At 40.9% G+C, this 17736-nt stretch overlaps 1 protein-coding gene across 7 annotated transcripts in view; it reads left to right on the top strand.

The window, feature by feature from the left end:
* LOC139276434 (uncharacterized) overlaps positions 1–17736 on the top strand; it is a 133093-nt gene that overhangs the window by 83825 nt on the left and 31532 nt on the right. For 6 of the 7 annotated variants that reach the window (XM_070894421.1, XM_070894418.1, XM_070894419.1 and 3 more), the window contains 9 exons: positions 497–623; positions 4046–4171; positions 6408–6509; positions 6831–6917; positions 7449–7516; positions 10362–10447; positions 12094–12131; positions 12788–12829; positions 14250–14296. In XM_070894421.1, coding sequence (XP_070750522.1) covers positions 497–623; positions 4046–4171; positions 6408–6509; positions 6831–6917; positions 7449–7516; positions 10362–10447; positions 12094–12131; positions 12788–12829; positions 14250–14296 — 723 coding nt within the window. The remainder of the gene's footprint in view (positions 1–496; positions 624–4045; positions 4172–6407; positions 6510–6830; positions 6918–7448; positions 7517–10361; positions 10448–12093; positions 12132–12787; positions 12830–14249; positions 14297–17736) is intronic. The other variant, XM_070894422.1, reaches the window with a different exon arrangement.

The following is a 17736-nucleotide window of genomic DNA, read 5'->3' as shown; positions in this document are numbered from 1 at the left end:
AAGCGCCTTGGGATATTTCACTCCATTAAAGGCGCTATATAAATTAAATTATTATTGTTGCTCCAGTTTACAGTTTATCCTGATTTGTTTCCAATCAGCAGAAAAAGTTATAAAAGCATTAGTAATTTCTGGTCTTCAGATTTTACGATGGAGGTGCAGGATTTTCTCTTGACAATTGTTGAACTTTACCAATCTACTGAATTACAGCAGTTCTTATCTGCATTTGCAAAACAGAAGACCTAAATTTCTCACCGATTCAGGCATTTTTATTTGAGAACTTTCTCTAGTTGGTGAGGCTAGAAATACTTCAGCACCATAGTTTACAGACATCTCATGACTGGAAGTTTGTGCCTCCACTGATCTAAGAATTATCCAAAAATATAAGGAAGGAAAAATATTCTGCTTTTAGTACTTCTACATACCACGCAAAGGAACACAAAGATAGATATATTTCTATTTTCTATTGTCACATTTAAAGTTAACTATTTTTTTCTAGATATAAAGAAGCAAGGACAACTTTAGAAAAGTCTCTAACACTGGTCGAGAGTAATTTAGTCCCAGGACTTCAGACTTGGCCGGGCACAGATACAGTAATTGAAGAGACGAGGGACGGAGTACTGGAAGTAAGGAAGTAAAATTGAGCATTTACCTTTTTGAATACTCAATAGTTGATCATTTGATATGAACCTGATCAATAGCCTTTTCTGTTGTGAAACTATTGCTTGAGATGAGTCATGTGGGAGTAAAATGTTTTATGTATTTTTACTTTGCGTGTTGCATTTTGTGGAGTATAAAATCTGCTTTTTAAACAGGTGAAGTTGCAAACTGAGGATTTGAATGAGGATGTGTATATTTATTAGATGAAAAGTTAATTTATTAAATAATCTTGCATTCTTCAAATGAAAGGCCTGAAAATGCTGATTGAAATTATTTTTTTGTGAATTCTAGTTGTCATTATTGCCAGTGACGAGAGGCACAGAGTTAAATGTGCTTGCACGTAATGAAACAAATTTTGTACTTATGAAAGATGAGTAGAGTAGGATTACTGGTAAAAGTGCCAGGATCTTTGGCTTAAGGCAGGCTGATATTTTATTGTATTCAGATTGGGCAATACAGGCGCATGCGCAGAAAGCGGCCGACTTTGGGGCCGACCTCCACCCTTACTCTGGGGCTGTGCCAACAACCGACCTGCTGGGGGCCACTCCGACCCTCACTTCGCAGCCCGCCGACCTCCATTTCCCCCTGCCCCGACCGCGGTCCACCCTCACCCTCCGCGCCCCTCCTCTGGCCGCTGACCTCCCCTCATTCGATAAAATCCCATACTCGGCACAGGCCAGGTCCCGGATAAGGGAGGTTCAACCTGTACTTTATTTTTAGTTACTGATTCAAAAAGGAGCTGGGAGTTTAAAAACTTGCCATGCCAATCCAGGATTCTGAAGCAAAAGTATTTCGACCAAGAACAAGCAGCCTGTGTGGGGCACTGAGGGTCCAGATTCAGCAAAAATTTGCATTTATATAGTTCCTTTGACACAAAGAAAAGTCCCAAGGTACTTCATAAAATGGATGCTGAGCCAAAAAAAGAGATTTTAGAAGGGGTGACCAAAACCTTGGCTGAAGTTGCGGGTTTTAAGGGAGGTCTTATAGGTGGAGGGATATAGGGAGAATTCCAGAGCAGGGGCCTAGGTGGTTGAAGACATGGCTGCCAATGAATGGGGCAAGGGGTTGGAGGGAAGTATAAGAGACCAGATAAGAGGAATGCAGAGTTCAGGAGGTAGTGTAGGAAATTACAGAGCTAGGGAGGGGCAAGGTCATGAAGAGCTTTAAACATGAGAATTTGACATTTGAGGTGTTGGGAGACTGGAAGTCAGTGTAGGGTAGGAGGACAGGGTAATTGTCGAGTGGGAATTGGTGTGGGACAGGGTGTAGTCAGCAGTGTTTTGGTTGCCATGAACAGAAGTTGGGTGGTCAGCAGTTTAGTGAAAATTGAGTTAAGTGAGCAGGAGGTGAGTCTCATGGATGAGATGAACTTGAAGAGTACATGAGGAAAGTTGGATGTAAAACTAGAAAGTGATGCAGATGATGAACAAGGAGTGAAGATCAGAAACATTAATGACTAGAAATAATGACTTGAACGCAGTACATTAGTGTGAAGCATTATTAAGTCTGGAACTAAATAATTACCACAAATTAAGCTCATTAAATATCAAGAAGCTGGAAGGTAATAAATCTCTGAATTTAGTGTAAGATGAGTGAAGCTAGTAAAGCAAAGTGTCCTGCGCGCGAAAGTGGAGGAGGCAACTGTTTGCAGGCCAGTACAAAGAATGGAATAGAATACAAAAAAAGGAGATCGCCTACATGTTGCTCTTGTATTTGCATTCATAAAGATAGGTGGAACATCCTGCCGATCACACTGTTGGGAAGTGTAACCACGAGGCATTGGATTGCGATCAGGACCCCAGAGAGCCTGAGACCGATCATAACATTCCTGCCATTACTCCTGAGATCATTTCTAGTTCTAATCTTCTATAATGGGATTTCAATTTGGGACATTATACTATAGATGGAGGCGAGAGCCAACTCGGATGAGGACACAGTTGTGCATTAAATCATTTATCAAATTTGCAATAGTTCAAACGAAAATACTTTTGATTACATGTAATCAAAAGACAGTGTTGTTGAAACATTTGGGTAATGAATAGCATATTCTGAGTAGGCTGCTAGACACTGAATTGGCACGCTTGAGCAGAACTCATGGGTATTTGCAGTGCTGGTGAGTTACTCAGCCCATCCTTTGTGTGAGAAGTTCCTTATTCAAGAGCTTATTGAATTTTCTGTGTTCATCTATTCACTAACATTTCCACAAACTACATTTGAAAGACAGTTCCTCATCAAATACTTCCAACGGGTAGGAAAGTCCAGAGGCAGTATTTTTTTATTCATACTACTCCCACATTAATATAAAGGTAATATTACTATCCAATTTAAAAAAAAACTTTTGTAGGGAGGGTGCGGGGGTGCAGTCCGATGTATGTTTGTTTGTTTAATACCAGAGACCCGGATCAAAGGCTAGAAATTAGTATGTGTTGCACCTGTTTTTCAGACATAAAACAGGTTGCAATGATGACGGATTTAGCGAATGTGCACTGGCAATCGGGCCACTGCTAAATTTGTCGGGTCCACTTTTTAATTGTTGCAGCCAGCTGTCTAAAATGGGCATCATGCACGTTGCCTATGTTAATGATGTGACTATATGTTAATGATGTGACTATTCCCTTAATATCCGGTTAGGGGAGTAAGTGCCTGGCCTTCCCGTTTGTCACTTTAAACCCCCACCCCCCGGGACTGCCCTTTGGGTCACTGCCAGTGAGCCAAGTGGCTCAAAATTCATCTCAATAAAAGGCGCAACAGGCATCAGCAACGCAGGCAATTAATGTTCATGAGGCCTGTCAACTAATTTTGGCTCTGTCTCGAGCTTCCCAGTTGGGGTTCTTGGTGAGCCATTGATTATTGACCCAAAAATGAATCACAACCAATTTCCACCCCAAGTCTGCTGTCCAGCTGCTGCATGACATAACCAACAAGAGGAGCTTGTGCATTCCTCAGTGTAAGTGTGCTGTTCCAAGGTAGAACAGCTCCAGATCAGCTTTCAGGGCCCATTGATTTCAAAAGAGCTGTCTGGAATGCCAAATCGCCTCATCCTCGCAGGGATGAGGCGATTTGGCAAGTATCTGCAAAAAAAAATAGAATATTTGTTTTGTTAAAAAGCAGATTCTGTTCACAGTGGTGTACTTAGCATAGGAAGTACTTCCCAGCATTGCCACATTCCTTCTCTTTGCAAGAGCCCTGACTGTCTGCAGAAATCACTTGTGCATCAGGAAATCTTACTCTGTTGCGAGTCAAAGTAAAACAAAGCTGCAATAAAAGGCCTTTAAGCAGAAATCTCTATTTTATAACCGGGTACTTGCGGAGCTCAAAGCTTACAGCAATTAGTTTAATTTGCTTTTTAATTTTCTGTTCTGAATTATTGCACTTTATTTTAATCTAGGAGCTGTTGAATTCCCTTCTTAAAGAGTGTTTGTGCCAACCACGGCCTGATGCTCTCTGCCATTATCAGTTCTGTTACACCCACAACAAAAAACGTGACATTTATAGATCCGATCCCGACTTTAAGGTAGGATTATTTGATTTATATGCAGTTTGCGTGTGTATGCAATAAATTTATATCCATTTGAACTGTCTAAAAGCCAAACAGTACAATTACAAATTCTCGTCCTCTAAGCTGGGTTATATCTGGAGAGAATATTTTAAGCAATGCAACACCAGGGTGAAATATTGACGGTTAAATCTGTCCCTGATGGGCAGAATTTCAGATGAATTAGTGTATTAAACAGCATTGGGTTGTATTGGCTTTGCTATATTGTAGGATTTGTAACAGAAAAATTTAAAATATAAAACCACCTTCCCAATGTTATTAAAAGGAGCAATACTCGCTAGATAACTCTAAAATATTAACTTAGATTTGTTCATGTTTTGTAGTTATAATGAGCCCAGGAATTGCTCCGTTTTTTTTTGAAGCAACTTGATTTTTCTGGAGTATCTTAAAAATCCCCATTTTGCACATTCAATTTGCGCCAGTGTAAGTGAGTTAATTAGGATTTTTTTTAGTTTAGTTTTTTTTTCAAAAGGGGACGTTACCAGCCACTTTCGTTAGTTTTAGACATTTAAGCCACTTTGGACAGCTAATAGTTGCTCCAAACTAACTTAGGCCAGCGTATGTGGCCACTTGTGGCTGCACAGAAAATCCTTGTGGAGAGTTAAGAAATCAGCGCACGGAGGTACATTCTAAAGCACCAAGATTTACAAAGCACTAAACAAAGCACAAAAAGTAATTAGCCATCAAAAAACAAATAAAAAATAGAAATCCTACCTTCATCTGACCACTCGGCCAGGGATAGGGGTGGGACGACCCGAGACCACTCGGCCAGGGATAGGGCGGCAACTGTGAGCATCGGGTCCCTCTTACAGGCTGCAGGGTGCGCTGGGGGTGAGGAGCTACTGCGCATGCGCACACATTCTTAACGTACATGTGCAGATGTCCCGGCACTGTTTTCAGCGCCGGGACGCTGGCTCCGCCCCCAATCCACTGGCCACGCTACGCCACCACCGAAGAGAGGCCGGACAGCGGCCAAAGTCGGGAGGAAGATTTTCGGCGCGCTTGGAGGCAGACAAAAGTGGCGCACCTCGGGTGAGTGTACCAAAAATCTTCAGGCCAATTTTGAACCCAATAAATTGGAAGTTTTGGTATCTGAAAGCAGATGCTCACTGTTTGGATTCAATCTGAGAGAGACTAGTTTTCAATTCCAGATGAAGTTTGACACAGTTGCATCATTCTTCCTCTATGTAGAATGCAGGTGGAGCAATGTCATTATGTGTCATTTTTATTGAGGGAAAGAGAATCCTGTGCCAACTTCAGAAACAGATCTGATAATCTTCAATGAAAATCCAAGATTTGTATCTTTTCTTCAGCTGTCTTGAAGTTTGAAATAGAGGATATAACAAATTTGGCAAAATAGCATTTTATTTTCTTCTATACAACTTTTTTCTTCCCCTGATAAATGCAGCAGCTCCTACAGCTTTACTCTTCCTTAGATGCTACCAGTCCTCTAGTACCTTGTCAAAATGACCATTCTTCATATGTAAGCAACGTTGCTCAGCCATAGAGGCGATCACAGCTGAATGTAGCCCTGACCTCACCTGATGTCTGCACAAGCACACTTTACGGAAGGGGTAACTGGAAATTGATCAGGAGCAGCAACCATCGCTGATTTTGCCCAGCCCTTCAGACATGGAACATTCAGGCTAAGTCCCAATTATGGTGCTTCCAGCTCACTGAGCACACATCAAGGATGATGTGGTTCATTACCATACTATACAATGTGTTTATCTACTGGGGCCGTTTGTAGTTTTTTTGAGCTTATCAAGGTAAGGCATGAAACATTGTTTTTCCACTTTTGGCATCCAGCATTCCTGTCGTGCAATATCGGCCCAAATTAGATGCTGGCTAAGACTCCCTGCTGCAGCATGTCAACAATGAGCCTTATCCCCAACCTCAGAGTATCTTCTGTGTCTGTTTGAATTATTCATTTCCCACACCACCTGCCTACAATTTACAGCCAAGTTATGGACTGTGGGTTGGAACCAAGAGGATTAGAACAGCTGAACTCTCTCTCTGTTTGTTTCAACATTCTACACTGCTGATATGTTTGGATTGTTTCTATAATTGACATAGTCCAGTATTTTATTCCGGATTACTTTTTTCATAGTCACATTTAAATTCAGTTATTTTAGTCTTTCCCCAGTGTTTATATAGGTCATAGAACCAAAGGTCCGCCTTTCTGTATTTACAGGGGTTTGTTCGAGTACACTGCAGCTATGATTGCCATATTGAGTACCATTTATACTGCTGGAAACGCTGCAAAATTAAAGAGCTCCAAGATAAAGTGGAAAAAGTTAGTATTGTAATATTTCTTGCAATATTTTTTTTTAAAGAGTATTGGGACTAAAATGCAATATATTTTTCATACAAAGATTTTCAACTTAAAACAAGAGAATGATTAAAATGACCTCTGGGTATCTTAACAGCACCAGATCTAACCTGCAGTCTGTTTCACTAAGTTTGTGACTGGCAGTGAGACAGACTATGCAGGTTCCTTCAGCTCTAATATATTGAAGATATTCTTCTTTCCTGTTGTAATATCATGATTGAAACAAATGCATGGTACATATTTTTCTACTTTTAAAAATTATTCTCTTTGTAAAAACTGTTGCAGGAAATTCTAGGTTTAGACTGTCTTACCCCAGACTGCATGGGGTGCATCTGGAAAGTGGACATTTTTCAGGACTCTCGGCAAAAGACAGTAAGTTATATTTTAAGTTTACATACACATAAATGCTGCAAAGAGGCATTTAATATTTTCAGTTGTGGAGCAGTTACTGCGAGAAATGAAGTCAAATTTGAATTTTTACAATGAAAAAAAAGGCTTTTATCAAGCTAGCTGAAAAGAGTAAGATGGATAGTAGACACTCTTATTATTGATAATCCTTCTCCCAAAAATGTTTTATTGCCATCCCCGCAGCTTATAGTGGGCACATTCATTTGTACGCGATTTGCCCACTATACGCGATGGGTGGTATAACGCATGAAAAAAAATTATTTTCTCTCTCTGTCTCTGTCTGTCTGTCTGTCTCTCTCCCCCCTTATAACGAACGAGTGCCTGCAGCTCCCCGATTTCCAGCTTTTTGAATGGAAGCAGAAAACATATCGATGAAAAACTTGCATGTCTGCGACGGGGTCTGGATATGTCTGGATAAAAAATGTGGAATTGTCAACTTTGCAAGAAGAATAAACTAATAGATTGCTTCACATGTTCTTTCCACATCTGTTGCAGATTGAAAGTTCAAAGTTAAAAGAAAATAAAACTGGCCAGAATCCAGCAACTAAGCAGTCTGCTAGCAGGTACATTCAGTGATAACTTGTTGCAGTTTTATTTATTTTCACTTGGTTTATAAATGTATGAATTCACTTGATACTTTTCTGTAAATACAAGATGCTTGTCATGTTTATAGAAAAACATTAAGATAATTCATACAATTCGTCAGGAAATTCTTCATTTTAAAATGCTCATCAGTATTTTGATGCTATTTTTCATATATAATATAATTTTTTTTGTGCGGGGAGGGATGGTGTCTTTTCTGAATGAAAGCTTTCCTGTGTCTCAATGCCTAAGTTCTCTGAACATAAGGAAGTGCGAAATGAGGAAACAGCAGTCGGCACATCAAACCTGCTGCAAAGTCCAATCTAACCTATTTATGTAATCTGAAGGAAAATACTCCATAATTTCAATCTGACCTGAACAGGTAATTATGCAAAACTCCAGAATATCCATTCATGCCACTTGCCAATTATTCAAGACTAATAGCCCTTCATAGAAGACATTTTTCTTGACATAGCAAGACATGAAATATGAAATTACCCCTTTCCTGTCATGCTCAATACAGAAAGAATGTACATTTCTGGTCAAAAAATATAAATATGTATTCAAATTTCTGATCTGCATTGCAGCATTCCATTTCAAATCCCGCTGAAAATTTCTGTCAGATTCCGTCTCTGGGAAAACTCATTACAAATGCATCAACATTTAACTGCAATACTTGTTATGCCTGTAGGTGGCACTGTGATGAGCTATCATTGTTTAATGTCTCAGAAAGCTAACTGCTAAAACAGCTGTTTGATAGCATATCGAAAGTTAATGTTAATGTTAAAATACAGATCCAGTGGATGCAGAGTACCTTTGCCTATTGGGCTAGCACTCAGAGTTCAAATCGCTCCATGATAATTGTGAATTTGAATTCAATTAATCTGGTAATTTGTGGCCTAGCACTAAAAAAAAATGACTGAAAGCTGCTGTTATTTAAAAATCCAATGGTTCACTAATGTCTTCAGGGAAACAAACTTGCTGTCCCTATCTGGTCTGGCCTATACTTGACTCCAACCCCACATTATGTGGTTGGCTCTTAACACCCTCAGGGCAACTAGGGATGAGCAGCTGCTGCTTGTCAATGTTACCTATATTCCAAGAATTAAAAAATGCAGATGCAGGCTCTGTCCACTTAATGTGAGCCACTGTTGTCAGTTAGGAACCCTGCTCGTATTTGTAAGGAAGTGCAAGGGTAATGTGGTCCCTTTTCAAAACCGCGGGGGTGGGGGGGGGGGGGGTTAATATTACAAATGCAAATAAGGAAGTGGCAGACTTGTTAAATAGTTATTTTGTGGTAGTCTTTATTGTAGAGGAACAGAATAATATACCTGACATTCCAGGGAAACTAATAATGAATCAAGGACTGCACCTCACTAAAGTTAATGCAAGCAAGAAAACAGTATTAGAAAAAATAATGGCACTAAAGACTGACAAATCCCCAGGACCTGATGGTTTTCACACCAGGGTTTAAAAGAAGTAGGTGAGGAGATTTCAGAAGCTTTAACCATAATCTGCCAAAGCGCTCTCGATTCAGGAATTGTCCCTTTTTAGATTGGAAAATTGCAAATGTAACTCCATTATTTAAGAAAGGCGAGGGAGAAACTACAAAATTATAGACCTGTTAGTCTAACTTTTGTTGTGGGGAAGTTATTGGAATGTATAATTAAGGACAGAGTGACTGACTACCAATTTATTTTAGTTCAGATATCTCCCTAAACAAAATTAATAATATAAATATTCTTCAATTTAGAGATTTTTTAAATAACTTCTGTCAGCATACCTATTTTATATTCAAGTAATAATCTAATTTAAATGAAATATCAGAGTTTATAAATCCTACTTATGAGACGGGAAATGTCAATATTTAATTGAGGTACTGATACTGCATGGTGGGTGCGTGCTTGATATTGGCTATTATTTCTGGTTGAAGATTTTGTTCAGCCTAACCTGAGAACATCCAAGAAATAAAGTATTATCATTAGGTTTATTTAGTGTATTAGTACTAATAATCTATCGGAAAAATCACCCTCCAAAGTAAGCCCTTATGTTTCAATTTTATATAAAATATTTATGCAATCCATATTCATCGCCCTTAAATTGCTTAACACTTTTCTACCATCCAGTGCTGATTTGTAACCACCAATACTTCCTACTTTTGGACAACTCAAATTCCAGACACAATCCAAGTATAATGTACTGCTGGGTGTTTTTCACCGTTGAACTAATAGTTCACATGTCTACCTTTATGCATTACTGAATTCAAGTTGGAAAAATAGTCTTCACAGTGCAGCTGTGTGAAGGTTTCAAATGACAATCTTTTTATGATCGTATTGGTATTGTTGGAAGCATTTACTTAGAATCTTCTGTATTTGATCTTGTGCAATTATGTGATTTTAAAAAAATAAATAAAATATCTTCATCTTTACATTGCCAGTATTTTTCCTGTACTTTGAATATAGTTTCTCAGTTGAGCTTAACATGTGATTCATACAACTTGATTGTATAAACAATACTGCTCATTTAAGTACATTTCCACTGCAAATGCCATCAGCTAAACTTCAGTGCTAATAACTGATACATTTTACGGACTTGTCTTCTGTGATTTTGCTGAGTTAAAGCTTTTCTTTAACTTGTTTTTACAATACATAAACATGTGAAACGATTTAATCTGCTGATTAGCTTTTAAACAATACTTGTCAATATTTGATTTCCACAATAATTCTTCAACCGAGTCAGTATATACATAGTTAATGAAAGTGATTGTTTTTTTAAACCTTATAAGTTATGTTCCAAATTCTTATAGATTGTATTTCTTTCATTTAGTTTTAACTTGAAGAAGATTGCCAGGAAAAAAGAAAAGAAGCATCAAACTCCAGGAAAACTACCTAACATGCACCAGGAACAAACTGGTGAGCAATTTAACTGCAGTTCTCTGTCTTCGGCAGTCCCTCGAAGTCGAGGATGACTTGCTTCCACACTAAAAATGAGTTCTCAGGTGTCTGAAGAGTCTAATGCGGGACCTACAGTCTCAGTCACATGTGGGGCAGACGGTGGTTGAAGGAATGGGTGGGTGGGGTGCCTGAGTTGCCGTGCGCTCCTTCTACTGTCTACACTTAGCTTCAGCTTGCTCTTGGCGGTCAGACTCGAGGTGTTCAGCGCCTTCCTGGATGCTTTTCCTTCACTTTGAGCGGTCTTGGGCCAGGGATGCCCAGGTGTCGGTAGGGATGTTGCACTTTTTCAAGGAGGCTTTGAGGGTGTCCTTGAAGCGTTTCCTCTGCCTACCTGAGGCTCGCTTGCTGTATTGAAGCTCCGAGTAGAGCACTTGTTTTCCGAGTCTCGTGTCAGGCATGTGGACGATATGGCCCGTCCAACGGAGCTGATTGAGCGTGGTCAATGCTTCGATGCTGGGGATGTTGGCCTGAGCGAGAACACTGATGTTAGTGCGCCTATCCTGCTAATGGATTTTCAGGATCTTACAGAGGCAGCGTTGGTGGTACTTCTCCAGTGTTTTGAGGTGCCTGCTGTACATAGTCCCTGTCTCTGAACCATGTCTCTGGAGGGCAGGTATCACTACTGCTCTGTAGACCATGAGCTTTGTACTGGGTTTGAGGCCCTGGTCTTCAAATACTCTCTTCCTCAGGCGACCGAAGGTTGCACTGACTGGCAAACTGAAGGGGGTATTGGACCTCGTCGTCGATGTCTGCTCTTGTTGACTGCAGTTACACATGTAAACAATCCTGTTAGTGTTGATAGTCATTACCCTATCTGCTTTTACTGTTTTTTTTAAAGACGAGAACTCACTTGATTCATGAGAATACTGTGATATGTCGTAAAGTCTCCTTAATGGAAAAATCTTTGCAGTTTGAGACAACAAACTATCTGAGAACCAAATTTGTTATCTGAGACTTTAGTATGGGTGTATATTTTATGTATATGTCTGTCTGTTTGGAAGAGGTGCAGGGGATGCTCACTTGGCTGGTAACAGATAATGAGTTACAGTTAGGATTTGTGAAGTTGGTTGTTTTTTCACTGAAGCTGAGTGTTGGCCTGATGTAGTGTATTAAGAGCATGAAGTTTATGATAAGATAAAAAATTATATTGCTGGTTTCCAGTTGTCATTGAAAGGGTGGCACAAGGGCACAACTTTAAGATCATCAAAAAAGGGAGGTTGAAACAATGGGGCTTGAATGGGCCAACAGTGGACCAGAGTTTTTTTTTATGGGCCAAGTGTAATTTCTCCTGGCCTCAAGAATAAAACTTCAACAAATGGGCAGACTTGCATTGTATATGCATTTCCTATGAGATTCTGGAAAAAAGCAGCTGTTCTGGAGTTTGATTGCTGAGCCTTATGTTTTAATAGTTGTCGTAAGAATTATATAGTACCTTTTTTAAAAGCTGTGTGACAAAAAAAGTGAGTCAATTTTAAATGAAAATATACCATTCTGAAGCCAAAGGAAAAGTAATGTAGATTTAATATTTAACATCTCGGATGTATGGACCAAGCAAGGGCAATATTAGCTTGATAAACTTATGAAGTCTTTTCTTTTTAAAATAGATACTTCAAACAAAAAGACTGACCAGAGTGAACTGAAGGTATAGTGAATACATTGCTGTATTTTAATTGCAAGAACATTCAAGTAAAGTCCCGTTTTTTCTTTTCTTTTTCGCTTTCCTCCACTTTCCTCAAAGTTTAAATAGCTGAAGAAATGTTTCAGAACGCCCATCAATAGTTTGTGACCTCTTGGTCAGATACGCTGCATTGCAAGCAAACAACTTAAATTGACTCCATTAGCACGCATATTCCCTCCATAGAATCGGCTTAGCTTTGTTGATAGTACTTTTGCTTCACCGTCAGACAGTTGAGAGTCATGCCCTACTCACTTGAGCACATAATGCAGGTTGACATGTCAATGTATTATTGAGAGAATGCTCATTGATTTAACTGAGTGTCTTCTTTTAGATGAAATGTTAAACTGAGGCCCGTCTATCTGCTCAGGTGGATGTAAAAAATCCTTTGGCACTGTTCACGGAAGAGCAGGAGTTCTTCAAGTGTCCTGGCCATCATTGTTCCCTACAATAACATTACCAAAAACAAGTTATATGGTCATTCATTCATTTACTGTTAGTAGGACATTGCTAAATCCAAATAGGCTGCAATTGTTTGCACTCTTTCAGTGTACAACTTTAAAACACTTGCTGATGCAGATTCAGTGAGAGTGCACTGAATTGTATTTATATATCTCTGACAGGATGAAACAGTTGGAGCCAGAAAGAAGGAAGCGAAAACTAAGGTATTTAAAATATTTCCTTGCAAGTTAGACTAAACATAATTTAGATAGATTTAATGTCAAAAATCAGTTCAATTGGAAAATGAGTTAGTCAGATAATCTACTTCCTCACAGTATGATCCTTGCTAAAATGGATTAACGGGGAGCCAGCCATACACTCTCCAATTTTAATATTTGGCCTACGGCACTAATTTTTCCCGATTTGAATGCCTCCTGATTAATATCCAGGAAGTAATGCTTATGTTGCTGCAGCTGATGTTAGCTGAACAGCTCCCTTCAGAGAGGAAAGACTTCAAATGGGGTGGGGGAGGCGCGGTGAAGACATTGTAGCGAGGCATTGAATGAGGGCAAAGGATGAGACAATCTGATGGAGATTAGACATCTTGGAATTTGTTGGATGTTGAAAGTGCATAGGCTAGGAAGATCAGAAGGAGAAAATGAGATGGTAATATGCTGTCCAAAAATAAAAATGGCATCCTCAAAAAAGAGTACTATGTTTAACATATTTTCTTGCTGTAACACAGTGGAACAATAATTTTTTGTAAAAATTCTCAATCTTTTCTATACTGATGTTTTTTTGTACCACAGTGATATAAATGTGATACAGAAAGTGATTCTTTAGTTTATGCTCACCATTTTTCAAACTGGCTTTTGCAACAAATTTTGAAAAACAGGCATCACTTTCAACCTTAAGTCTAAAGCATACCTTGGCTATCCTTTAAATTCATGCTCAAAACTGCATGTTTGTGTGTGTGCTTTTCTCTTTTCCTGTCTTCCACAACGCCTTTTTCATTTACCCTCTTTCTACCTTGCTCTCATACTCTTTCTGTCTCGCGCTTTCATTTCTCCCTCTCATTCCTCCACTCTCCCTCTTCTTTCTCTCATTCCTGCTTTTCCCCTCTCATTTCCTCTCGCCTAGTCACTGGCGACAATTGATGCACAATTCTAGCTAAAGGTACCTGGCTCTTTCCTGCTGCCAGTGCACTGCAGTTTTCAGCTCAGTGTAACAATAATTCTGCCCATGCTTTATTGCTGAATTGCTTAAAGACTGACTTGGATCTCTACATGGTGGCATATTTGGACTGAAATTACTATATTTCTATTGCACACGTCAAGTTGACTATCCAAGCTCCAGCTCACAAGAAGACAATGAAAAAAAAGAGTTCTGGAGATAATTATTGTAACTAAAGTAGCACAATATGCTAGTGAAGGTTTAACTTAACATAGTTACATTTTAAAAACCAAAGATTTTTTTTTCCAAAAGAACTTTCATGTGATCTTACATGAGATTCTTAGCTGTTGACAGGTGCATGCAGCTAAACTTTCTGTAAAAATGCCAAATATTTTAATTGAGTTATTTAATCTAAGTTATTGACCAGAATCCATTTAAATTTTTGTTCACTTCTTCCCCACTTCCATTCAGAAAAATACTGGATTTTCAAATGAGTGGATGAAGAATGATAAAAGCGGGTAAGAATCTTAATTGTATTAAATGCATAATAGTCAACTAAATAAGTCTGCTGTTAACGAGTAATGCAGTTGCAAAATAAGTCTGTGAGTTGGGCTCTTTTTGGGTGGATAGTGGCAGTATAAGTGGGCAGCATTACATTGGCATGTTCTGACATTCACTTCAAAATTAATACATTGATTGCATTTATATAGTGCGTTTAACATAGGAAAAGTCCCACAGTGTTTAACAGCGACCTAATCAAAGCAAAATGGATGCCAAACCAAATGGGATGACCAAAAGTCTGGTCAAAGAGGCAGGTTTTAAGGAGGGTCTTAAAGGAGGAAATTGAGCAGAAGGACCTCGACAGCTGAAGGTATTCGTGGTGAAGAGAAGGGAAGGAGTTGCATGAGAGGCCACAGTTAGAGGAATTCGGGTGGAGAAGGGATGGTTGTAGGAAGGGGTAAAACTAGAGTTAGGGAGTGGTGCGCCCATGATGTGATTTTAAACCTGAAAATGAGAATTTTAAATTTGATGTGTTGGGGACCAAAAACCAATGTAGACTAGTGAGGAAAGAGGATGGGTGAGTGGGACTTGGTGTGGATAAGGTACAGTCAGCAGACTTTTACACAAGCTGAAGTTCATGGAGGGTATTACAATAATCAAGTCTGGAAAAATTTAAGTTATAAAGGTATGGCAAATGAAATACAACGCAGAAAAGTGTAAAGTGTTACATTTTGGTAGGAAGAACGAGGAGAGGCAATATAATCTAAAGGGTACAATTCTAAAGGGGGTACATGGATAGAGAGATCTGGGGATATATGTGCACAAATTGTTGAAGGTGGCAGGGCAGGTTGAGAAAGCGGTTAAAAAAGCATACGGGCTACTGGGCTTCATAAATAGAGGCAGAGAGTACAAAAGCAAGGATGTTATGATGAACCTTTATAAAACACTGGTTTGGCCTCAAATGGAGTAGTGTGTCCAATTCTGGGCACCGCACTTTAGGAAGGATGTGAAAGCCTTAGAGAGCGTGCAGAAAAGATTTACAAGAATGGATCCAGGGATGAGGGACTTCAGTTACGTGGATAAACTGGAGAAGCTGGGGTTGCTCTCCTTCGAGCAGGGAAGGTTGAGAGGAGATTTGATGGAGGTGTTCAAAATCATAAGGGATCCTGTCAGAGTAGAGAGAAACTGTTCCCATTAGTGGAAAAGTTGAGAACCAGAGGATAAATTATCATCATCATAGGCAGCCCCTGAAAATCGAGGAAGACTTGCTTCCACTCCTAAAGTGAGTTTTTTGGTGGCTGAACAGTCCAATACGAGAGCCACAGACACTGTCACAGGTGGGACAGATAGTCGTCGGGGGAAGAGCGGGGGTGGGGGGGAGGGGGTGGCATTGATTTACCACACGCTTCTTCCGCTGCCTGCGCGTGACCTCTTCACGCTCCCAGCGTTAAGATTCGAAGAGCTCAATGCCCTCCCGGATGCGCACTCTCCACCTAGGGCAGTCTTTGGCCAGGGTCTCCCAGGCGTCGGTGGTGATGTCGCACTTCACCAGGGAGGCTTTGAGGGTGCCCTTGTACCGTTTCTGCTGCCCACCTTTGGTTCATTTGGAGCTCCGTTTAGGGAGTCTCGTGACTGGCATGCAAACTAAGTGGCCTGCCCAACGAAGCTGATCTAGCGTGGTAAGCGCTTCAATGCTGGGGATGTTAGCCTGGGCGAGGACACTGATGTTGGTGCGTCTGTCCTCCCAGGGGATTTGCAGGATCTTGCAGAGACATCGTTGATGATATATCTCCAGCGACTTGATGTGTCTTCTATAAGTCGTCCATGTCTCTGACCCATACAGGAGGGCGGGTATTACTACAGCCCTGTAGACCATGAGCTTGGTGGTAGGTTTGAGGGCTTGGTCTTCGAACACTCTTTTCCTCAGGCGGTCGAAGGCTGCACTGGCGCACTGGGGGCAATGGTGAATCTCCGCATCAATGTCTGTCTTTGTTGACAAGAGGCTCCCGAGGTATGGGAAGTGGTCCACGTTATCGAGAGCCGCGCCGTGAATCTTGATGACTGGGGGGCAGTGCTGTGCGGCGAGGACAGGTTGGTGTAGGACCTTTGTCTTATGGATGTTAAGCGTAAGGCCCATGCTTTCATATGCCTCGGTGAATACATTGACTATATCCTGGAGTTCAGTCTCCGAATGTGCACAGACGCAGGCGTCGTCCGCGTACTGCAGTTCAACGACAGAGGTTTGGGTGATCTTGGACCTGGCCTGGAGGCAGCGTAGGTTAAACAGCTTCCCACTGGTTCTGTAGTTTAGTTCCACTCCGGCGGGGAGCTTGTTGACGGTGAGGTGAAGTATGGCAGCGAGGAAGATTGAAAAGAGGGTTGGAGCGATGACGCAGCCCTGTTTGACCCCGGTTCGGATGTGGAATGGGTCTGTAATGGATCCACTGGTAAGGGTCACAGCCTGCATGTCGTCGTGGAGCAGGCGAAGGACATTGACAAACTTTTGGGGGCATCCAAAACGGAGGAGAACGCTCCATAAGCCCTCACAGTCGACAGTGTCAAAGGCCTTTGTAAGGTCGAAAAAGGCCATGTAAAAGGGTTGGCGCTGCTCCCTGCATTTTTCCTGCAGTTGTCGTGCTGCAAAGTTCATGTCTGTTGTCCCCCGTAGGGGACGAAATCCGCACTGTGACTCCGGGAGGAGCTCCTCAGTCACAGGGAGAAGACGGTTGAGGAGGACTCTAGCGACAAGCTTCCCAGTGGTTGATAGCAGGGAGATTCCCCTGCAGTTGCTGCAGTCGGATTTGTTCCCCCTTTTAAAAATGGTCACGATCACTGAGATCCCCCGGCATGCTCTCCTCCCTCCAAATGAGAAAGATGAGGTCATGTATCCGCTCCAACAGCGCCTCTCCGCCATATTTTAGCACCTCATCAGGAATTCCAACCGCACCCGTAGCCTTGTTGTTCTTGAGCTGTTTTATGGCTTTGCCTACTTCTTGCAGCGTTGGAGTCTCACTGAGGTGTTGGCGGATTGCATGCTGCGGGATGGAGTTGAGAACACTCGAGTCAAAGGCAGAGTCTCGATTGAGGAGATCTTCAAAGTGCTCCTTCCAGCGGACACAGATATAAGGCGATTGGCAGAAGAACCAATGAGGAAAAACTTTTTTACGCAGTGAGTGGTTAAGATCTGGAATGCACTGCCTGAAAGGGTGGCGGAGGCAGATTCAATTGTGGCTTTCAAAAGGGAATTGATAAGTACCTGCCGAAATATCTTTTTTGCATGGCTATAGGAAAAGGGCGGGGGAGTGGGACTAGCTGAAGTGCTCTTGCAGAGAGCCGGCACGGGCTCGATTGGGCTTAATGGCCTCCTTCTCTGCTATAACCATTCTATGATTCTATTCTATGGCAGAGATTAAGACAAGTACTGTTGAGCTTTTACTTATTTTAAATTGTGTCATGG

This window comes from Pristiophorus japonicus, chromosome 11 (assembly GCF_044704955.1).
Source record: "Pristiophorus japonicus isolate sPriJap1 chromosome 11, sPriJap1.hap1, whole genome shotgun sequence".
NCBI classification, from domain to species: Eukaryota; Metazoa; Chordata; class Chondrichthyes; family Pristiophoridae; genus Pristiophorus; species Pristiophorus japonicus.
This window is presented reverse-complemented; position numbering and strand designations above follow the sequence as displayed.